The sequence below is a fragment of the Balaenoptera musculus genome, chromosome 3, assembly GCF_009873245.2.
Source record: "Balaenoptera musculus isolate JJ_BM4_2016_0621 chromosome 3, mBalMus1.pri.v3, whole genome shotgun sequence".
Classification (NCBI taxonomy): domain Eukaryota; kingdom Metazoa; phylum Chordata; class Mammalia; order Artiodactyla; family Balaenopteridae; genus Balaenoptera; species Balaenoptera musculus.
In genome coordinates, this window is record NC_045787.1 from 62,286,578 (window position 1) to 62,310,280 (window position 23,703).

Here is a 23,703-nt window from a genome sequence, read left to right on the forward strand (position 1 = left end):
AGAAGCCACCACAGTGAAAAGCCCGTGCACCACAACGAAGAGTAGCCCCTGCTTGCCGCAACTAGAGAAAAGCCCGCGTGCAGCAACGAAGACCCAATGCAGCCAAAAATAAATATAAAAAATAAATAAATAAATTTATTTTAAAAAAATTTGTGCTAGGAAATACTTTGTTTCCTATAAATAACTAGTATTCTTTGTCTTTTCCAATTATTACTGTAACTAATCATCATTCCAGAATTTCATCTGATACAGAAGTCAATCCCAAAATCAATAACTACGTTCATCCACTGTGGCCCATATTGTTGTTTTATATATTGCAATCACTATTTTCCACTTCTATTTCATTATTATATGCTTTAACTAAATTATATGTGCTTTTAGCAAGTTATTCTGAGCCCTTTGTGTAAAGAAGCAGGGTGTAAACAGTAATTTCCAGTGTAACTAGGAATGCTGAGAAGTTTTAGATAATAATGTAAAAACTATGAATCAGATACTAGAATTTGTGCTTGAAACATAGGAAGCATTTTCAAGCAGAAGTTTCAAGAAAGCTAAAATCCAAGTTTAGAGAGAGGGAGAAAGAGTTGTATATATATTTAGTGTAGATTTATAGAGAGAGAAAAAAATTAATGGAGAGATATGCCAAACTTTATTTCTGAATCCCCAGAGTAGCCCAAATAGTCAGAATGACAGTCAGAAATTGTGTCACTGACATTTCAGAAATTAGTCTCCACCACCAAATAAGTCCATTTCTAAAAACCAAGGTCATCAGAAATAGATGGAATTTTTTGGAATTTTGTCCAAAAGTTCTACCTCCTTAGACTATCAACAAGGACCACAGTGCTCTGTCTTCATAGTCACCTTCTCAGTCAGTCAGTCAGTCAGTCAATTAGTCAGTCAGTAGGCACATTCTAGGCATTAGACCAAACAGTCATGGCTCTGCCTCCATAGAGCTTATGGTCTGATTCCAACAAAATACCTGTTATGTAGCACGTGTTGCATACATCTTAACTTAGCTAAATGAAAAAGCAGAGTCCCTCTGAAAATCCTTAGCATGCTCATTTCTAAATAAGAATGATGACTTTATGTTGCCAGTTAACATAAACATTTTCTATCATACATATATAAAATAGTGTGTACAGTAAAAGCTACAAAATTAAGGGATGAGGAAATTGACTATGACTAACAATGAATGATGGATATAAACCAGTAATGTGAAAATATATGAAAATATACATCACAGAATATACAGTTTAATATCACTAATTATTAGAGAAATGCAAATCAAAACCACAATGAGGTATCGCCTCACACCGGTCAGAATGGCCATCATCAAAAGGTCTACAAATAATAAATGCTGGAGTGGGTGTGGAGAAAAGGGAACCCTCTTGTACTGTTGGTGGGAATGTAAATTGGTACAGCCACTATGGAGAACAGTATGGAGGTTCCTTAAAAAACTAAAAATAGAACTACCCTATGACCCAGCAATCCCAATACTGGGCATATACCCTGAGAAAACCATAATTCAAAAAGACACATGCACCCCAGTATTTATTGCAGCACTATTTACAATAGCCAGGTCATGGAAGCAACCTAAATGTCCATCAACAGAGGAACGGATAAAGAATATGTGGTACGTATATACAATGGAATATTACTCAGCCATAAAAAGGAATGTAATTGGGTCATTTGTAGAGACTTGGATGGACCTAGAGAGTGTCATACAGAGTGAAGTAAGTCAGAAAGAGAAAAACAAATATCGTATGTTAACATATATATGTGGAATCTAGAAAAATGGTACAGATGAACCTGTTTGCAAGGCAGGAATAGACACAGATGTAGAGAACAAACGTATGGACACCAAGAGGGGAAAGGCGGGGGGGGATGAATTGGGAGATTGGGATTGACATATATACACTAATATGTATAAAATAGATAACTAATGAGAACCTACTGTATAGCACAGGGAACTCTACTCAGTGCTCTGTGGTGACCTAAATGGGAAGGAAATCCAAAAAAGAGGGTGTATATGTATACGTATAGCTGATTCACTTCGCTGTACAGCAGAAGCTAACACAACATTGTAAAGCAACTATACCCCAATAAAAAAGAAAGGAAAAGAATATACGGTTTATTCATCCTCATAGTCCAAGGAAACCAGAGACTTTGCTAAAACCTGGATCCAAGACACCCTAAAAACAATAGTGTTTAAAATTGGGGTCAATGTCTTATTCATTACAGTCTAAACTCCATAAACAGACAACTCTTAAGAGGCTCCTGCCACAAAAGAGCTTGTTTACCATGAAGGAAAACTGCCTTTTCTCTTCTCCGAGTCACCTTCATGAACTCTCAGACCACGCTGGACGCCAGCACTCTCCTAAGCTACTGGTTTCTTCCATATTTGCTTCAGTCGATAGGATAGGGCTGGCAGGCCTCAGGAAAAAATGCAAAACCACAAAATTATGTAAAGTGTCAGAGTCCAAGTATTCAGGCCTACTCTGTGATGAAAATTGTGTGCGTCTGCAAGCTCATTGGCTTTTGAATGACATCAGCAATGTGTGGTATGAATCCGATTTCTTCCAGGACTCCTTGGAAGAGCTGAAGTTGGCGGTGAGAGGCTCGCTGTTCCAGGTGGCCAGCCTGCAAGACTGCTTCCTGCAGCAGAGCGAGCCACTGGCCGCCACAAGCACAGGTGTGGGCTCTTGGGCAGTTTGCACGCCTCCATCAACACAAACCCCCAGGCCCCCGGCTGGACTGGGTCCCATCCCAGAAAGGTGGGCTGTCGGCAGAGCAGCCCTACAGGATCATGTACCTACAGAGATGAGGCTCTTGTGCCAAAGTCCAGGGCAAGGAATATTTTCATTGCACTTTTATTGGTATAGTTCATAGGAATTTGGAGTAACCAGCCCAGTGGCATCATTATCATTATGTTTTAGATGAATTAAATGAATTCTACCCCCAACTAAATTCCTGTATCTTAGGTTCTTTGTCTTGATGATCTCTGGGAAATCATTTGTTTTTGAGTCACTGTAGAAATAGCTGTCACTGACTGAATGCTCCTTACCTTCTGCTATTCCTGCAGGAGACTTCAATCGGCAGTTCTTGGGGCAGATGTCACAACTAAACCAGCTACTGGGAGAGGTGAAGGATCTTCTGAGACAGCAGGTAACAAGTAGGACGTACCATCAGAGAAGGCCCAGTCTAATCAGAGAAGCTCTTTGTTGGAGTTAATGGAGCTGCAGGCCTGCAGAGGCAGGGAGGGGACCTGGAGCCTGACCCCAAGTGGCCCCCTGCAACCCGCTGCCCTGGGGCTCTGAAAATGGGGGACCAGCCTGTGATAAACACACCAGGGCTCCATGCAGAGTGGGAACTACCAAGAGCTCCTTTAACACTCCTTTAAGTACTGCTTAGTAGTTTGCTACTCATGGATTCTTTCACTCCTGGATTATACATCAGGAACTCCTTTTCCATCTTTTTTTTTTCCCCTTCCCATTTCTAAAGGTCAAGGAAACATCATTTTTGCGAAACACCATAGCTGAATGCCAGGCTTGCGGTAAGTGCTCTTCTAGTAACTGGTGCATTCTGAGTTGGACCAGCAAATGCCGACTGATGATGGGCCTGGGTGGGTGAGGCTCCACTGGCGCTGGTTTCTGGAGGTTTGGCACAGAGGCGGAGGGAAGGGAAAAGAAGTTCACTGGGAAACTAAACTTGATTCTGTATCAGCTCTGTTTTCTTTGTGGTTTATAAGCCTGTGGATGATGGTTTTCCTCTAGGTCCTCTCAGCTTTCAGTCTCCAACCCCCAACACTGTGGTGCCCCCCATGCTCCCAGCATCCCCGACACCCCCAGTGCGCCGGTGCAATTCCAACCCGTGTTTCCGTGGCGTCCGATGTACCAACACCAGAGATGGCTTTCATTGTGGGCCCTGCCCCGAGGGCTACACAGGAAATGGGATCACCTGTTCTGACGTTGATGAGGTAAAAGTTCAACTAGATAGGATGGGGCTCCCTCAGTATCTTGTACACCCGACAGCTTATGGAAAAAGAAGCCATGTTGATGACTAAGGGATGACTTGGGTTGTCCTCCAGGCTACATAAAAACTACTCCCTCAGGAATCCTTAGAGATCTGTGATGATGGGAAGGAGGAGGCATGATGCATAGCTGTGGCTGTGATCATTACATCTCCCCCCCGTGGTTCCCACTCTTCCGGTTCATGTTGCTACAATGCTGAGATTTCAGCCTTCAACTCTAACATTGATTCTTTTTCTTAAGCAGTCTCTGTGACAATTGTGATTTTTCCACACATTTGCAAACGTGGGAGGGGAAAGATCTGGGTAAGGGTATATTTCAGGGGTTGCAACTGATTGCTTCAGGCTTCTTAAAACAGAGGAGCAGACAGGAATCTCAAACCAATAAGACCTTTTGAAGAGGCCCCATAATCTGTGAGTAACCAAAAGTGCCCAGAGATGGAGCCAGAAAGACATACAGCAAATACAGGCTGTTTGGCCAGCTGGCAAAGCCTCTGAAGGACCATGGTTAGCCAGTCACTGGTCCAGTCCCAAAACAGTGTTCACAGTGGGTAGCAAGGCTGCCCCCAGAATGTGCCTTTGCCCTCCCATCAGGCCAGAGGAAGGCTGGAAGGAGCTTTCACACATGGATCCTGCGGGCTTGTGGTAGCTGATTACCTCCCCAGGTAGTAAGCAATTAAGATGGTCTCTAGTCATCCCTCCACTGGAAGAACATCTGCACATGTTTCACAGAACTGCATCTGGTTTTTATCTGTAAGCTGGAATTTTCCTCCTTTTGAAAGGGCAGGAAGTGGTCATGTTTTTTACATTAGTTGGACTGGTTAAAAACAAAACAAAACAAAACAAAATCAGAATGAACCTCCTAGACTGTGAGAGCCTAGGAACAGTCATGGACTTGGTAGGGCACAAAGGCAGGCACAGACCCTGATGAATCACATCTTACTCAAGAAACAACTGCCCTGGCTTTGTCTTCTCAAGGTCTTTTTGTTTGAGTAGTTGGTTCCTTTGGACTCAACTAGTAGCCAGCTGACAAGTGGTCCAGGAGCACTGTCCTCTCACAGAGGTTTTAAAACTCCAAGTTAGAATATCAGGGAATTTGCACTGGGAGGTAGACTGGTTAACATTAAGGACTCTTTCCACTCGGCTGTGCGTGATTCTATAATATAGCAAAAGCCCACTACAAGGAAACCTCCAGACCGTGTGGGTCAGGGATTCTGTGAGTAACTATGAAATTGAAAGTCTTTATTGCCTTTGATCATGTCGAGCACCAAAAAATGGGTAGTTAAATGAATCCCCAAATCTGTGCAAATAGATGAATGGAAGTTTGAGAGTGTTTTCTTCAAGTGGCTAAAGAGTGAATTTTTCTTTCTCTCTAGTGCAAATACCATCCCTGCTACCCAGGCGTGCGCTGTGTGAACTTGGTTCCTGGCTTCAGATGTGACGCCTGCCCAGTGGGCTTCACAGGGCCCATGGTGCAGGGTGTTGGGATCAATTTTGCCAAAACAAACAAGCAGGTGGGCTGAAGTTGTGGCCTTTTAATCTCTAGTTACCAACAGAAAACCTTTGGTTGGTTCCCACCTCTTTCCATATAACCCTTTACCTCCCTGAGCGGCCAAGGGTGTGCGGAATGTCCTCATGCACTGCGGGTACATTGGGAAGTTTTCCAACTCATTTCATCAAGGCTAGTGAGGAGGAAGCTAGTCAACTGGGATAATCGAGGAGCACTAGGAAAGCAGTGAAGGGGGTAATCCTGGATATGTGGCATGATTCAGCCTTATTTTGTTGGTAGTCTTTTGAACATTTTGTCCCACCAAATAACTTAAGAACTGGGGAAACAAATAAAAGCTTTGAAAAATTAGGTCACTTTCATAGAGTCATTGTTGCTGATCAGAAGCTGTTTTAGAGATGAGAGGATTTCAAGAGTAGAAATAATCCCCTGAGGAAACCTGCCTTTCTTCTTATATAAGCCGTAAATTGCTGTAAAGCACTCAAGCACTTTGTGACAGTCTCCGTTTTTATCCAAATGTTCTACTATATCCTGGCCATTATTTAACTGACTGACCGTGAAATTCTTTTTGATGTTTTCAGCCCTTAAAAATGGTTGGTCTATAAATATATTTTACGACTTTAGGGAAATTACTAGCTTTAAAGAAGGGCAGAGGTTCATTATTTCCTAGCAGCCTATCAAAGGATTCTAGAGGGCATCATTTTTTAGACTAGAAAAAGGAGCCAAGCTCGACACACAGGAATGACAAGAAGCCATTGGAGTAATGACCTAAGTTTTTCTTCCTCTTCTCTAAAGACAGAATCGCCAAGACTAAGCTAAGGAAAATAGACAAGAAGAAACAGAAGGTGCTTTATGTAAGCTAGGAAGGAGCCCTTCCATGGATTTCCAGAATATGGTAGAATGAACTCAAGTCAAAGGGAGCCAACTTGCTAAAATTAAACAACAAAGTTTAATGCATGACCAATATCAAAAGAAATAAAAGGAAATGTGCAGGTTCGAGAAACAAAGAGGGAACTCAAAATCAGAGCTGTGGGTGGAAACTGATGTCACAGCAGCTCATGGGAGGTGGGAGATGGTTTTAGGTCCTCCAAGTGGGAAACTGGGGTTCAAGCACTAGGTGGGTATAGCAGATGTAGTCTTGAACCTTTAGAAAGACCTAATACCCCTGAAGAAAGCCAGAAGGCTTAGAGAGCTACCCTACTCATTACAAGGAGATGAGAAAACTTTCTTAGCCCCCCAAAATCAACAGGAAGCTTGATGTCAGCTTTGGGACATGGTTGACAGAAATGACAGTTGCCCACAACAAATCAAAACTCCAAGCTTGTAAGACATATAGTCATGAGCTCCGAACCTATGTTACACACAGGATGCAGAAACAGAAGCCCCAAAATTGACATAAAAACCAGCCCTAGAGCAGTAAAATCCCCAGGACCCTGGCTAATATCACTTTGTGAAGAGACTGCAAAACTCAGGGCAAGTGGGACACCCTCAAGCAAAAGCAGGGCCACTAAGGATATTCTCTGATCACCAGCCTACCTGAAATTCCATGTCCTCGCTTCACACAAAGATGTCAAAACAAAGCAAAATGTATTTGTCTTTCTACTTAAACAGTGTCCCTTTAAACTTCTCTGCACTAGGTCTGCACTGACATTGATGAGTGTCGAAATGGAGCGTGTGTTCTCAATTCTATCTGTGTTAACACTTTGGTGAGTATTTTTCATGGCTCTTGTTATCGAAGACCAGTTACTAAAACAAGTATGTGTACGTAAATCATAACCCTAAAACACATGGAGAACATATGGGCATAATATATTTGATTTGCAAGTGAGGATAAAAGTTTGTGCTGAAAAACAGTTGTTAATGTAAGAGTAATTTATAAGTAATTTTCTATATAAGAATGATTTTATATGGGAATTCCCTGGTGGTCCAGTGGTTAGGACACTGCGCTGTCACTGACAAGGGCTCGGGTTCAATCCCTGGTCGGGGAAATAAGATCCCGCAAGCTGTGTGGCGTGGCCAAAATAATAATAATAATAATAATTTTATAAATGCCAAATTTGTTCTTTATCTTCTCTCAAAGTTGCAGTGTTGGGTTTTGTTTTATATATATATATATATATATACAGCAGGTCCTTATTAGTCATCAATTTTATACACATCAGTGTATACATGTCAATCCCGATCTCCCAATTCATCCCACCACCACCACCACCACCCCCCCACTGCTTTCCCCGCTTGGTGTCCATACGTTTTTTCTCTACATCTGTGTCTCTATTTCTGCCCTGCAAACCGGTTCATCTGTACCATTTTTCTAGGTTCCACATATATGCGTTAATATACGATATTTGTTTTTCTCTTTCTGACTTACTTCACTCTGTATGACGGTCTCTAGATCCATCCACGTCTCAACAAATGACCCAATTTTGTTCCTTTTTATGGCTGAGTAATATTCCATTGTATATATGTGCCACATCTTCTTTATCCATTCGTCTGTCGATGGGCATTTAGGTTGCTTCCATGACCTGGCTATTGTAAATAGTGCTGCAATGAACATTGGGGTACATGTGTCGTTTTGAATTATGCTTTTCTCTGGATATATGCCCAGGAGTGGGATTGCTGGGTCATATGGTAATTCTATTTTTAGTTTTTTAAGGAACCTCCATACTGTTCTCCATAGTGGCTGTGTCAATTTACATTCCCACCAACAGTGCAAGAGGGTTCCCTTTTCTCCACACCCCCTCCAGCATTTGTTGTTTGTAGATTTTCTGATGGTGCCCATTCTAACTGGTGTGAGGTGATACCTCATTGTAGTTTTGATTTGCATTTTTCTAATAATTAGAGATGTTGAGCAGCTTTTCATGTACTTTGTGGCCGTCTGTATGTCTTCTTTGGAGAAATGTCTATTTAGGTCTTCTGCCCATTTTTGGATTGGGTTGTTTGTTTCTTTAATATTGAGCTGCATGAGCTGTTTATATATTTTGGAGATTAATCCTTTGTCCGTTGATCCGTTTGCAAATATTTTCTCCCATTCTGAGGGTTGTCTTCTCGTCTTGTTTATGGTTTCCTTTGCTGTGCAAAAGCTTTGAAGTTTCATTAGGTCCCATTTGTTTATTTTTGTTTTTATTTCCATGACTCTAGGAGGTGGATCAAAAAAGATCTTGCTGTGATTTATGTCAAAGAGTGTTCTTCCTATGTTTTCCTCTAAGAGTTTTATAGTGTACAGTCTTACATTTAGGTCTCTAATCCATTTTGAGTTTATTTTTGTGTATGGTGTTAGGGAGTATTCTAATTTCATTCTTTTACATGTAGCTGTCCAGTTTTCCCAGCACCACTTATTGAAGAGACTGTCTTTTCTCCATTGTATGTCTTTGCCTCCTTCGTCATAGATTAGTTGACCATAGGTGCGTGGGTTTATCTCTGGGCTTTCTATCTTGTTCCATTGATCTATATTTCTGTTTTTGTGCCAGTACCATATTGTCTTGATTACTGTAGCTTTGTAGTATAGTCTGAAGTCAGGGAGTCTGATTCCTCCATCTCCGTTTTTTTCCCTCAAGACTGCTTTGGCTCTTCAGGGTCTTTTGTGTCTCCATACAAATTTTAAGATGATTTGTTCTAGTTCTGTAAAAAATGCCATTGGTAATTTGATAGGGATTGCATTGAATCTGTAGATTGCTTTGGGTAGTAGAGTCATTTTCACAATGTTGATTCTTCCAATTCAAGAACATGGTATATCTCTCCATCTGTTGGTATCATCTTTAATTTCTTTCATCAGTGTCTTATAGTTTTCTGCATACAGGTCTTTTGTCTCCCTAGGTAGGTTTATTCCTAGGTATTTTATTCTTTTTGTTGCAATGGTAAATGGGAGTGTTTCCATAATTTCTCTTTCAGATTTTTCATCATTAGTGTATAGGAATGCAAGAGATTTCTGTGCATTAATTTTGTATCCTGCAACTTTACCAAATTCATTAATTAGCTCTAGCAGTTTTCTGGTGGCAGTTTTAGGATTCTCTATGTATAGTATCATGTCATCTGCAAACAGGGACAGTTTTACTTCTTCTTTTCCAATTTGTATTCCTTTTATTTCTTTTTCTTCTCTGATTGCTGTGGCTAGGACTTCCAGAACTATGTTGAATAATAGTGGTGAGAGTGGACATCCTTGTGTCGTTCCTGATCTTAGAGGAAATGCTTTCAGTTTTTCACCGTTGAGAATGATGTTTGCTGTGGGTTTGTCAGTTATGGCCTTTATTATGTTGAGGTAGGTTCCCTCTATGCCCACTTTCTGGAGAGTTTTTATCATAAATGGGTGTTGAATTTTGTCAAAAGCTTTTTCTGCATCTATTGAGATGATTGTATGGTTTTTATTCTTCAGTTTGTTAATATGGTGTATCACATTGATTGATTTGCGTATCTTGAAGAATCCTTGCATCCCTGGGATAAATCCCACTTGATCGTGGTGTATGATCCTTTTAATGTGTTGTTGGATTCTGTTTGCTAGTATTTTGTTGAGGATTTTTGCATCTATATTCATCAGTGATATTGGTCTGTAATTTTCTTTTTTTGTAGTGTCTTTGTCTGGTTTTGGTATCGGGGTGATGGTGGCCTCATAGAATGAGTTTGGGAGTGTTCCTTCCTCTGCAATTTTTTGGAAGAGTTTGAGAAGGATAGGTGTTAACTCTTCTCTAAATGTTTGATAGAATTCACCTGTGAAGCCATCTGGTCCTGGACATTTGTTTGTTGGAAGATTTTTAATCACAGTTTCAATTTCATTACTTGTGATAGGTCTGTTCATATTTTCTGTTTCTTCCTGGTTCAGTCTTGGAAGGTTATACCTTTCTAAGAATTTGTCCATTTCTTCCAGGTTGTCCATTTTATTGGCATAGAGTTGCTTGTAGTAGTCTCTTAGGATGCTTTGTATTTCTGCGGTGTCTGTTGTAATTTCCCCTTTTTCATTTCTGATTTTATTGATTTGAGTCCTCTCCCTCTTTTTCTTGATGAGTCTGGCTAACGGCTTATCAATTTTGTTTATCTTCTCAAAGAACCAGCTTTTAGTTTTATTGATCTTTGCTATTGTTTTCTTTGTTTCTATTTCATTTATTTCTGCTCTGATCTTTATGATTTCTTTCCTTCTGCTAACTTTGGGTTTTGTTTGTTCTTCTTTCTCTAGTTTCTTTAGGTGTAAGGTTAGATTGTTTATTTGAGATTTTTCTTGTTTCTTGAGGTAGGCTTGTATTGCTATAAACTTCCCTCTTAGAACTGCTTTTGCTGCATCCCATAGGTTTTGGGTCGTCGTGTTTTCATTGTCATTTGTCTCTAGGTATTTTTTGATTTCCTCTTTGATTTCTTCAGTGATCTCTTGGTTATTTAGTAACGTATTGTTTAGCCTCCATGTGTTTGTCTTTTTTACGTTTTCTTCCCTGTAATTTATTTCTAATCTCATAGCGTTATGGTCGGAAAAGATGCTTGATATGATTTCAATTTTCTTAAATTTACTGAGGCTTGATTTGTGACCCAAGATGTGATCTATCCTGGAGAATGTTCCGTGCACACTTGAGAAGAACGTGTAATCTGCTGTTTTTGGATGGAATGTCCTATAAATATCAATTAAATCTATATGGTCTATTCTGTAGTTTAAAGCTTCTGTTTCCTTATTTATTTTCATTTTGGATGATCTGTCCATTGGTGTAAGTGAGGTGTTAAAGTCCCCCAATATTATTGTGTTACTGTCGATTTCCTCTTTTATAGCTGTTAGCAGTTGCCTTATGTATTGAGGTGCTCCTATGTTGGGTGCATGTATATTTATAATTGTTATATCTTCTTCTTGGATTGATCCCTTGATCATTATGTAGTATCCTTCCTTGTCTCTTGTAACATTCTTTATTTTAAAGTCTATTTTATCTGATATGAGTATAGCTACTCCAGCTTTCTTTTGATTTCCATTTGCATGGAATATCTTTTTCCATCCCCTCACTTTCAGTCTGTATGTGTCCCTAGGTCTAAAGTGGGTCTCTTGTAGACAACATATATATGGGTCTTGTTTTTGTATCCATTCAGCAAGCCTGTGTCTTTTGGTTGGAGCATGTAATCCATTCACGTTTAAGGTAATTATCGATATGTATGTTCCTATGACCATTTTCTTAATTGTTTTGGGTTTGTTTTTGTAGGTCCTTTTCTTCTCTTGTGTTTCCCACTTAGAGAAGTTCCTTTAGCATTTGTTGTAGAGCTGGTTTGGTGGTGCTGAATTCTCTTAGCTTTTGCTTGTCTGTAAAGCTTTTGATTTCTCCATCAAATCTAAATGAGATCCTTGCTGGGTAGAGTAATCTTGGTTGTAGGTTTTTCCCTTTCATCACTTTAAGTATATCATGCCACTCCCTTCTGGCTTGTAGAGTTTCTGCTGAGAAATCAGCTGTTAACCTTATGGGAGTTCCCTTGTATGTTATTTGTCGTTTTTCCCTTGCTGCTTTCAATAATTTTTCTTTGTCTTTAATTTTTGCCACTTTGATTACTATGTGTCTCAGTGTGTTTCTCCTTGGGTTAATCCAGTATGAGACTCTCTGCGCTTCCTGGACTTGGGTGGCTATTTCCTTTCCCATGTTAGGGAAGTTGTCGACTATAATCTCTTCAAATATTTTCTCTGTTCCTTTCTCTCTCTCTTCTCCTTCTGGGACCCCTATAACGCGAATGTTGTTGCGTTTAATGTTGTCCCAGAGGTCTCTTAGGCTGTCTTCAATTCTTTTCATTCCTTTTTCTTTAGTCTGTTCCGCAGCAGTGAATTCCACCTTTCTGTCTTCCAGGTCACTTATCCGTTCTTCTGCCTCAGTTATTCTGCTATTGATTCCTTCTAGTGTAGTTTTCATTTCAGTTATTTTGTTGGTCATCTCTGTTTGTATGTTCTTTAATTCTTCTAGGTCTTTGTTAATCATTTCTTGCATCTTCTCAATCTTTGCCTCCATTCTTATTCCGAGGTCCTGGATCATCTTCACTATCATTATTCTGAATTCTTTTTCTGGAAGGTTGCCTATCTCCACTTCATTTAGTTGTTTTTCTGGGGTTTTTTCTTGTTCCTTCATCTGGTATATAACCCTCTGCCTTTTCATCTTGTCTATCTTTCTGTAAATGTGGGTTTTGTTCCACAGGCTGCAGGATTGTAGTTTTTCTTGCTTCTGCTGTCTGCCCTCTGATGGTTGAGGCTATCTAAGAGGCTTGATGGGAGGCTCTCTGTCTTTAATTTTTGCCAATTTGATTACTATGTGTCTCTCAGCGTGTTTCTCCTTGGGTTTATCCTGTACAGGACTCTCTGCGCTTCCTGGACTTGGGTGGCTATTTCCTTTCCCATGTTAGGGAAGTTTTCGACTATAATCTCTTCAAATACTTTCTCGGGTCCTTTCTCTCTCTCTTCTCCTTCTGGGACCCCTCTAATGCGAATGTTGTTGCGTTTAATGTTTTACCTGAGGTCTCTTAGGTTGTCTTCATTTCTTTTCATTCTTTTTTCTTTATTCTGTTCCACAGCAGTGAATTCCACCATTCTGTCTTCCAGGTCACTTATCCGTTCTTCTGCCTTGGTTATTCTGCTATTGATTCCTTCTAGTGTAGTTTTCATTTCAGTTATTGTGTTGTTCATCTCTGTTTGTTTGTTCTTTAATTCTTCTAGGTCTGTGTTAAACATTTCTTGCATCTTCTCGATCTTTGCCTCCATTCTTTGCCCAAGGTCCTGGATCATCTTCACTATCATTATTCTGAATTTTTTTTCTGGAAGGTTGCCTATCTCCACTTCATTTAGTTGTTTTTCTGGGGTTTTATCTTGTTCCTTCATCTGGTACATAGCCCTCTGCCTTTTCATCTTGTCTGTCTTTCTGTGAATGTGGTTTTTGTTCCACAGGCTGCAGGATTGTAGTTCTTCTTGCTTCTGCTGTCTGCCCTCTGGTGGATGAGGGTATCTAAGAGGCTTATGCAAGTTTCCTGATCAGTGTTGGGCTTTTGAATGAATGTTTATTGAATAAAATATTATCATTCTAGTATTTTTTAAATAGGAAGAGCTTTTTAGTTTGTATTAATAGTTTAGTATTCCAAAATATGCATTTTACTCGTGACAACACAATTCCCATATGGTGTTCATTATTTTCATAGAACTTCTCAGAAGTCATTTGTATTAAATTAAAATGCTTAACGCTTAGTGGGTTGAAATTTTAACTAATCAGATATGGCTTTTATTCCTGAAAGTTCCTGTTGACTCTTTCCAAGATGATAGGTGTAGCACAGTAGAGTGTCAAGGAAAGAACTATTGGCTCCAGGTATGACTGCTTCTCACTTACTGTATGTTCCTGGGAAAGGTTTTTAATCTCTAGGTTCCTAGTTTCCTTATATGTCAAATAATTTTATAAATATCAAGTCACTTATTTTAATCCTCACAACAAACCTGTCAATAGGCACTATTATTATCCCCATTTTACAGTTGAAGAAACTGAGGCACAGGAAAGTTAAATAATTAGGCAAAGGCCACACATCTCATAAGACATCCAGTCTGGCTGCAGAGCCCTGTTCTTATCCACAATGCTGCCTAGGAATATACTGGGACTTATTGCTTCTTAGCTTTTTACCAGGACAAAGCTAGTCTGCCAAAATGGATTTGGGAGACACTGACATGAAGGTAATAACTAAAGCCACTCAGGGGGAGGAAAAGTAGACAGTGGAACTGTCTACAAAATAGAACTCTAGAAAACTTCAAAAATGAAGAAGTAGGCAAAGGAAAAAGAGCAGAGAAGCAAAGAAAAGGAAAGAACTGACCAAAGGGAGTCTTCCAATGAGGCTGACAGATCACGAAAGATCATTGGAGAGAATTCCCTGGTGGTCCAGTGGTTAGGATTCTCCCAGGGCCTGGGTTCAACCCCTGGATGGGGAACTAAGATCCCACAAGCCCTGCAGTGTGGGAAAAATAAAATAATAATACTTGGAAAGCATCTTTTGGATTCAGTGATTCAGGAGTTGTGAGTGACCAAAATCATTGAATTGTATAGTTTACGTGGGTGTCTTTCATGATATGTAAAGTCTATCTCAGTAAAGCTGTCTTAAAAAAAAAAACAAAAAATGTCAGTCTTGCCCTGGAAGTGCCATCGCAGTGGAGCTGACAGCTCATTTGCCAGGTTTCTTCCACAGCACCCCACCTCATCAAGAATTCTCAGTACAAGGCCAACGACATTTCTCTGTTCCTTTGTCACTTGATTGTTAAAAAAAGAAAAGCCAAATGAACATTAAAAAATTTTTTTCTCATTTGCTTTTTAACCAAACCATGTTCTTTGTCCCCAGAGTAAATTTTCTCACTCCACCTCCCAGGACTTCATTGGAGTTTTCAGCCCTTTCCTCCTTGCCCTCCACAGTGGAGCCGGCAAATCAAAGTGGCTCACTGGCCAGCCTCTGCCTTCGATTGTGTTCCTTCATGTCTCCGTGGCCTGCTGTGGCTTCCAGTCTGGTAGTGTCTCCCCCAACACTCACACAGTGTTATAAGACATACACATAAGCAGAGGCAGGCATGGGGCTCACTTCTTCCTGGCATCATCGAGTACATGTAAAAATAGACACAAGCGCCGTACCTTTGCTCACAGGTCTGAGGCCCTGGCTCACCGTCTTGCTCTGCTCCTTACAGGGATCTTATCGCTGTGGGCCTTGTAAACCAGGGTACATTGGTGATCAGACGAGGGGATGCAAAATGGAAAGAAGCTGCAGGAATCCGGAACTGAACCCTTGCAGCGTGAACGCACAGTGCATTGAAGAGAGGCAGGGGGATGTGACATGCGTGGTAAGTTGTTTGCTACTTGCTTTATCATTTTCCCCCTTGCATTTGAAACACCACCCCTCTCTGGTTTCTACTTGCTTCAGGGTAAAAGTACTCAAGAATGAAAGCAATTCCATCACAGTAAACAGAGGATGTAGTAATAGCAGAGTCAGCTGAGTTTGTGGGGAGCAATCTGAGGTCCACCTAACCATCAGCCACCCTCTTTCTCTCCCTCTTGGCCGTGGGTCGGCACCATCCCCTTGGGCACCCCGGTGGTGGAGCCCCAGCCCCCAGCCACCCTCTATGGAAGGCCCGAGAAGTGAGCAGCCGGAGAGGAAGGAGCCTCCTTCCCTCCCTTCCGACTGCTGCCCTAGCTGCTTGTTTATATGAGCACACTGATGCGATTCCTTACTGTCCTCGCCCTGAGGACATCCAGTTTCAAAATCTGGCCTAATACTCCAGGAGGTGAGCCACAGTGGAGGGGTGGTAGGCTGCTCTTATAAGCCCTGGGAGAAAAACCTCCCATCTTCCGCAGCAGCCTCTGTTCTCTGTGTCCACCTCGGCCAGGTTCAGGAGTGGCTCAGTGGGTGCTCACTCTCCTTCCCATGCGGTTCCCCACCAGGGAGCCGGCCCGGGGAGGAGGAGGTGGGTAGAGGGCAGGGCACTTGCAGCCTTGCAAGGGTCTCCCGCCAGGCAGGTGTGTAGTGGGCCCTTGGCGAGGAATGAGGTTCATTCCTGCCATCCATCCTGCCCCGGAGCCCTGGGGGATCCTAGGCGCTGCTAAATCAGCCGTCTTCAGCCGCTCACCTCCTCCTTCCTCCCCAGGGAGCCAGGCCCTTTAGAGTTGAGGGTTCATAGGTTCATGGCGATCACGCTGAGCGGCAGGTTGGATCCTGGGAGACTTTTTCTCTCTTCTTTATACCTCAGACTCAGACTTCCTTACCTTCATGTTCTCAGAATTTTCTACAATGGGCATATCACTTTCAAATAGGAAAAATGAGAAGAATCAAAACTAAGTTAGAGAAATAACTGTAATGACACCAGCTCTCTCCAGCAACACAGATAATTTGTAACAAGATACTGATGAAGGAATGAGCTGGGTTCAAGGGGGAGAAAAAAATCAACAGTTCCTCTAATTCCTGTTGATGCGGCATGTTTATTCCCACTGAGAGGCAAGTGTATATCTATGTTTAAATCCTCATTTTCTGTGAACAAATTAACGATTCCCCTGGGATGGTGGGAGATGAGGCTCTTAATGTGGTTTTGAATTTGTAATAAGGCACAGTGACAGATGGTAAAGGATTAATACACTTGGTGTGACTACTAAAATAATTTAATCTGCCAGAAAATGGCTCATTAAAAACATACTTGTTCCTAGAGGAAATCTCTTCTTCATTAAAATGAGTCAAGGACCATACCCCATGGCTGAGCTTTCCAGGCCTTCTGAAGGCCGTGCTGAAGCAATTGAACAGAAATAGGGGTAGTTACTGGGAGGGGTGTCTTTGGATCCTGCCTTCTACATCTCTGGTTGCAGAAGGGGGGTGCGCATGATTGAGAACAGACAGGCTACAGCTTAGGAAGTCACTGGTCTTAAATCACCTTATTTTGATTAATGAGGGCAGGAAATTTAACATTTACTCATGTAAAGTTTCTTTCCTTGGCCCTGTTCCCCCGACTCTTACCCGCCCCTGCCTTGCTGGTTCCCTGTCATTTTCCAGGCCCCCTTGTCTCCTGTTTCTTCTGCTGTTCTGCCTGCCTCTCCTCGGGCACCCATCCTGCTCCTGAGCTGAGCTCCTAGGTACCACCTCATACCCAGGACACCACTTACGGAAGGATTTCCTTTCTCTTGGGTTTATCATTCCTCCTTTAGCCAGGCAACTATATGGAATATCAGAGGGAGAACTCAAAGTGCATGTTAACCAAATACATGTGGCAGAAAACATTGAACTGGGACAGTCTTGAGTTCAAGTCCCAGCTCTGAGACCTTGGGCAAGGCACTTAGCCACTCTGAGCCGAGTCGACTCTTTTGTAAAATGGGATAGTGATGACCTTGCAGCCTCACTGTAAGGACTGGAGAAAATGCCTGTAGAGTCTGGTATAGAATAACTGTTATTTTAATGCCTCTTCTGCTGACAGTGAAGGCTTGCTCTCAGCAGCTGGTGGTGGCACGGAACTAGGGTAGACTTTTCCAGAAATGTAGAGAACATGCAGACCCAGCACTACACCTGTGGGAATCTTCACCTGTTTAAAGATATGAGTGGAGGTAAAGCACTTTGGAAGGTTCCTGCTGTGGTGGAAATTGATCTAGAAGACCATTAGATTCAGAGATACGACTGTGGCTCCAGAATGCTAAGGAAGGGGCCACAGCAGCTGCTCCACCCTTGTGTACATTCATTTCCACTGGGAGAAGAAATTGGATAATCATATGGAGAACATTTTGACAATAATTCAAAAGTACAAATACAAATACCCTTTGAACCAAGAATTTCATACTAAGAAGCCAGTACATGTGCAGAATGATAAATGTCCTCGAATTCTTTGTGACAGCATTGTTTGCAACAGAAAAAGGTTTTAACGACTTGACACCGACCAGTAGGGGACTGGTTGAATTAATTGAGGTGCATGCATTCCACTTTATGTATGATATATCTGTGCCCATTAAAAAGGAAGACACAAATCTACATGTGGTAATATGAAAAGAGCTCTAAGATATTATGTTAATTTTTTTAAAAATCAAGGTACAGAGCAGTGTTTATATGTGTGCTACCAATTGTGCTGAAGGACAGAAAGAAAAAGAATGTATGTGTGTTTGCTGATCTCTGCCCAGCATGTCTCTGAAAGTATTCATGAGAGCAGATTGCCTTGATTCCTGAGCCAAGGTGCAGGAGCAGGAAGGAGTTTTCACTCTCCCTTTGTACTTTTTGAATTTTGAACTATTGGACTATTCAAAACACAGTTTAATAGTTTTAAAATCCTACCAACAAAGCTTTCTGGCCCTCCCTCTGGGGATGCACACACAGGAGCAGAGGCCCCTGTCAGACCCCGGCCTCCCACCAGGCTCAGCTCCTGGGCTCCTGACGGGTTTTCCCTTCACAGTGTGGGGTTGGCTGGGCTGGTGACGGCTACATCTGCGGAAAGGACTTGGACATTGACAGTTACCCTGACGAAGAATTGCTGTGCTCTGCCAGGAACTGCAAAAAGGTAAGGGGGACGAGCAGGGGAAAAACACACACACACACGCATGTGCACGCACACTCAGTCTGTGGCTTTCCAAAGCCACATCTTATATGGGGCAGAGGTTCTGTGGGTTCCATTTAAAATTGTATTTTTGAAGTAGCTGCATCTCAAATGTAGCAAAACAGCCATCAACAATAAAGCCAGACAGGTAGGGACTTCCCTGGTGGCGCAGTGGTTAAGAATCCGCCTGCCAATGCAGGAGACACAGGTTCGAGCCCTGGTCCGGGAAGATCCCACATGCCGTGGAGCAACTAAGTCCCTGTGCCACAACTACTGAGCCTGTGCTCTAGAGCCCGCGACCCACAACTGCTGAGCCCATGTGCCACAACTACTGAAGCCCGTGTGCCTAGAGCCCTACTCCGCAACGAAGAGTAGCCCCCGCTCACCGCAACTAGAGAAAGCGTGCAGCGATGAAGACCCAACGCAGCCAAAAATAAATAAATTTATTTTTTAAAAAAAGCCAGACAGGTACAGGCAGAAATAGTTTTTGACTTAAGACAGATGGAGATGGGGATGGGGGAAATGGGGAGAAGTTGATAAAAGGATGCAAACTTTCCGCCATGAGGTGAATAAGATCTGAGGATCTAATGTATAACATGGTGACTATAGTTGATAACACTGTACTGTATAGTTGAAGTTTGCTAAGAGAGTAGACCTTAAATGTTCTCAGCAAAAAAAGTGGGGAGATAAACATGTGAGGTGATGAATATGTTAATTAACTCAATGGGGGAATCCCTTCACAATATCAACGTATATCAAATCATCACATTATACACTTTAAATGTCTTGCAATTTTGTCTGTCAGTTATACCTCAATAAAGCTGAAAAAATACAAATGTAGATGTGTCTCTGAGCTGTGTTTCTCCAACTTAGGACAACTGCAAGTATGTGCCAAATTCCGGCCAAGAGGATGCAGACGGAGATGGCCTTGGAGATGCTTGTGACGAGGATGCTGATGGAGATGGGATCCTGAATGAGCAGGTAGGTGCCTGCTTTGCTGGGAGGGCCTATGAATTGCCACGTACCAGGGATGGTGGAAGAAAGGCCGTGAAGTCAACTATTTATATTAATCATCCCGATTGTCTGTTTCCATGCCTGCGTTCCCATAGCACTGCAATTTTTTATTCTAAGATTCTGAAATGTTTATAAAACTGATGAACTTGGGCCTCCTGAGTTGCGACATCTCATGCCAGTCGGGGGAAGGTTGGCTGGCCTCCACCGCAGGACCAGGCACACAGTGGGGATTCAGTAAAAGTCAGAGTTAATGTCGGTCTTTTGATCCTTTAGGATAACTGTGTCCTGACTCACAACGTGGACCAGAGGAACGGTGACAAAGATATCTTTGGGGATGCCTGTGATAACTGCCGGAATGTCCTAAATAATGACCAGAAGGACACTGACGGGGATGGAAAAGGAGATGCCTGCGATGACGACATGGATGGAGATGGTGCATTTGTCTTGCTTAGTCTTTTACTTGGGACTCACTTGTCCTTTTTCCCCTTGTTCTCTCTTAGGAGCAGGAATAGAATGACTGACTCTGAGGGCCTTCCCACTCCAGGGGGTTCCACATGGCCTGTGCCTGGCGGCCCCAAGGCCCACTTGTTTCTGTGGAAGAAGAACCCTGGTGTTCTGGGAACTCTGCATCATTGCCAGAAACTTTGTAGGAATCCCTTCGAGCAGTGTCTTGTCAGGGATGTGACTTTGTAGGGCATCTGTCTTCCCAGACTGTAGCTTTCCTCCCTCCCCACCATCCTTCTCATGCATTAGGGTCCTGGAAGTGGAGGATTGAGGTAGAGGGGCTGAGCAGGGTCATGGGCCGCAGCCCTGGGTCAGGCTCCTCCTGCAGAGAATCGGGCATTTCCCAGGAGACTGGGAAGAGCTGTCAGGCAGGGCAGCTGCATCACCCAGCTCCAGGGTCCACTGAAGGGGCCTCGTATTGTGGTCTGTGTGAATAGCACCTCTGGAGCACAACTCTGGAGCCTCACAGGCCGTGAGGAAGGACGTTTGTTCCTGTATAGCTTCCGTAACATATAGATGACTATCATCATAGTATAAGCTGGATCCGATAGTTTCTGTAAAACATATCACAACACAGGAACTTGAAGGAATTTCCTTTTAGAAATACACTACACCCACCACTAACCAACACACACCCCACACTCCAGACTATTCACATGTCTCTAAAACACGACCCCACCTTCTATAAGCCTGACTGATGGTAAACCAGCTCAGCAAAACAAACAAAAAATGCCCCGAGTTGTAGCATTTGCCAGTTTCCATTATGTAAATACCGCTTCCACCATCACTGGTTCCAAGGTACCAAGAGGAGATGACATGATTGAACGGGAATCTGGGGAGAAATGGGTATGACTGGCCTGACTCCAGCACACCACTGCCTGAGCCCCGGGGCCCTTGTCATAGCTCACACACCCGTGAGGTCCTCCCTCTCCAGGGTCGACCCACCTACCCCTCATGACCCCCTCATCCGGTTGCAGTGATAGCCCTTGATATCTTCAACAAATTCTAACTCAGTGGATAAATGCCTCAGGTCACTTTTCTTTTTTAAGCCTCCCAGAATCCATCCTTTGACATTACCTCCAGGTAACTGCTGGAAAAGGTATGGCTCTCTGAGGATGACCCAGGCAGACATTACCTACTGTGTGCCATGTGCTGGCCTGATCTCTACAGCACCTGGAAGTCTGTGCTCCAGACCTTTCTGTGATGTTCGCTTGACTCAGGGAAGCATTCCTTTCTCATAGGAATAAAAAACTTCCTGGACAACTGCCAGAAAGTTCCCAACCATGATCAACAGGACAAAGATGGTGATGGCGTGGGGGATGCCTGTGACAGCTGTCCTGATGTCAGCAACCCTAACCAGGTTAGTAGGATCCAGGGGAATCCAAACTCTAGGCTGAACTGCCCAATGCAAAGACTCGTGTAAGACCCGTGTCTGGAAGAACCCAGCAGAGCCTGCCAGCCCAGTTCTTTGCTGTTGCCTTATACCTGACAGCAGAGGTGGTGAAATTGTATACTTAAGCCTGGAGGTGATGGGAAGAACATTACAGGAGATCTGAGGCCTTCTGGACTAACCTCACAGGCTGTGAAGTCTCTATGAGGTTAGGAATAGGAGTTTTTGGGGTTTCTTAAAATTTATTTGGCTGTGCAGGGTCTTAGTTGCAGCACGTGGGCTCTTCATTGCTGTGTGTGGGATCTTTAGTTGAGGCATGCAGGATCTAGTTCCCTGACCAGGGATCGAACCTGGGCTCCCTGCATTGGGAGCACAGAGTCTTAACTGCTGGACCACCGGGGAAGTCCCAGTAATAGTTTAATGATGCCCAAAACAAGTTGTTTTTTTGCTGAAAGGAAAATGCAGTGTGGAAATTAACCATTGGGAGCCTCATGTCCCTTTCATCCCCAAATCCCAACAACAGCCTATGTATGGACATTTCAGATTGGGTCCAATCAGCGATGTGCTGTTTCCCTTCTCTCTCCTCCTTCCTGTCTGGATAATTGGGTATGATGTGTCACTTATTTTTAAAGCCCTGAGAGAGGGGCATCATTATTGCCCTCTGACTCACTCCTATTCTGGCTCAATTCCAAAATGCAGAAGCAGAGCAAAATCTGTTTGCCTTGTCCCCGTGCCTGTGGCTGGCTCCCTTCCGACCCGTGCCAGAGTGCCACGTCTCCACCTGCCACCATGCGGCCCCAGCGCCCTTCTCCAATCAGCTCATCTGGTGTGTAGGCAGCCCATCCTTGGAGCTTGATATTTTGGAAGGCTTTTTTGAAAATTCAGCATTATGCCTACACCAATATGGTGTTGTCCTTTTGCAGTTTGCACCACCCCAATTCCAGAGAAATAATTCCTGAGATCCAGTGATGATGGGCTGGGTCTGCCTTCTCTGGAACATTCTGTGCAGGCCCAGGGGTAAATAACACGTTTTGTTCTCTTTGCAGTCTGATGTGGATAACGATCTGGTTGGGGACTCCTGTGACACCAATCAGGACAGGTATGGCATGTTTCCCAGCTGCACAGGGCCGATGAAAATTCCAGAGAAAGTTTTCTCTTTCAGAGCTCTCTGTTGCTACCATGCTTTGGGATCTCTCTGGGCAGATTGAGTTGCTGGAGGGACAATAGCCCTGTCTTTGGTCAGGGTCACTGCACCTCCATGAATGGGGGAGTTGACGGTACCAGGAGGGGCCACTAGGCACTCAAGCAACTGAGACTCTATCACAGGAGAGGCGGTGTAGCATCATGCATTAGAGATGGGCTCTGGAGCGACACAGCTAGATATAAATCCCAGCTCCTCCATTTACACATCAGCTTACCTTAGGCAAGTTACCTCATCTCTCTGTGCCTCCATTTTCTCATCTGTAAAATGGGGATGGAAATGGAATGTAGCTCTTAGGACTACTGTGAACGTTGAGTTAATTTATGGAAAGTACATATTACAGTTTCTGTTGCATAGATGTTAGCTCTTTTGCTGTTATATTCTTTCAGCTCAGGAAAGCTTCACCATCATCCCAAAATAAAGAGCTGTCAGTGTGCTGAGGGAATCACTGTTATTTCATCGTCCTTGGAATTTTTTCTTTCAGTTTTCTTTATTTGGGTGGAGTTGTTCTATGCAAATGAATGTTGTCAGCCCTTCTAGCCCCACATGGATGGAGTCCTACGTTAAGACACGGGGCTGGATCAGATGCTATAAGAACATCAAAAATGTAGGCATGGCCAGCTCTGCCCTAGAGGTACCTGCCGTCCAAGACTCTAAACACTTTCATCTCTGTAGGGAATCAAAGGGGCAGCAGGACAGGGATGAAAGAGGGAAAGGAGTCTAAAAGGCAAAGCAGGAAGCAACGTAGCTGCCCTTCTCAACCTCTTCTCAGAGGCTGCCCTACAGGCAGCAGCTCCCAAGCCCAACCTTGCTCAAGGACAGCTCCTATCAAGTCCCATCTCTGTCCTTGTGCTCCGTGTCCTTGCTGCACAGTGCGTGCCAGCTAAGTGAACGTCAACGTGCTTCTCAGTCTCTGAGTCTCAATTTCTTCATCTGCGAAGTAGAGAGAACTAAATGCCAAGTGACGGTAAAAATGAAAGATAATGTAGGTAAAGCTCCTACCTCCAGTGCTGGCCCTCAGGTGACCTGCAGAAAATGGTAACTGAGGTATTATTGTTAA

At 43.0% G+C, this 23,703-nt stretch overlaps 1 protein-coding gene across 1 annotated transcript in view; it reads left to right on the forward strand.

Moving 5' to 3' along the window:
- THBS4 (thrombospondin 4) overlaps positions 1–23,703 on the forward strand; it is a 50,343-nt gene that overhangs the window by 18,587 nt on the left and 8,053 nt on the right. Inside the window, exons 4-15 of the mRNA XM_036848955.1 lie at positions 2,581–2,689; positions 3,080–3,162; positions 3,499–3,550; positions 3,771–3,973; positions 5,401–5,538; positions 7,169–7,237; positions 15,169–15,321; positions 18,394–18,498; positions 19,408–19,515; positions 19,822–19,981; positions 21,294–21,412; positions 22,489–22,541. Coding sequence (XP_036704850.1) covers positions 2,581–2,689; positions 3,080–3,162; positions 3,499–3,550; positions 3,771–3,973; positions 5,401–5,538; positions 7,169–7,237; positions 15,169–15,321; positions 18,394–18,498; positions 19,408–19,515; positions 19,822–19,981; positions 21,294–21,412; positions 22,489–22,541 — 1,352 coding nt within the window. The remainder of the gene's footprint in view (positions 1–2,580; positions 2,690–3,079; positions 3,163–3,498; positions 3,551–3,770; positions 3,974–5,400; positions 5,539–7,168; positions 7,238–15,168; positions 15,322–18,393; positions 18,499–19,407; positions 19,516–19,821; positions 19,982–21,293; positions 21,413–22,488; positions 22,542–23,703) is intronic.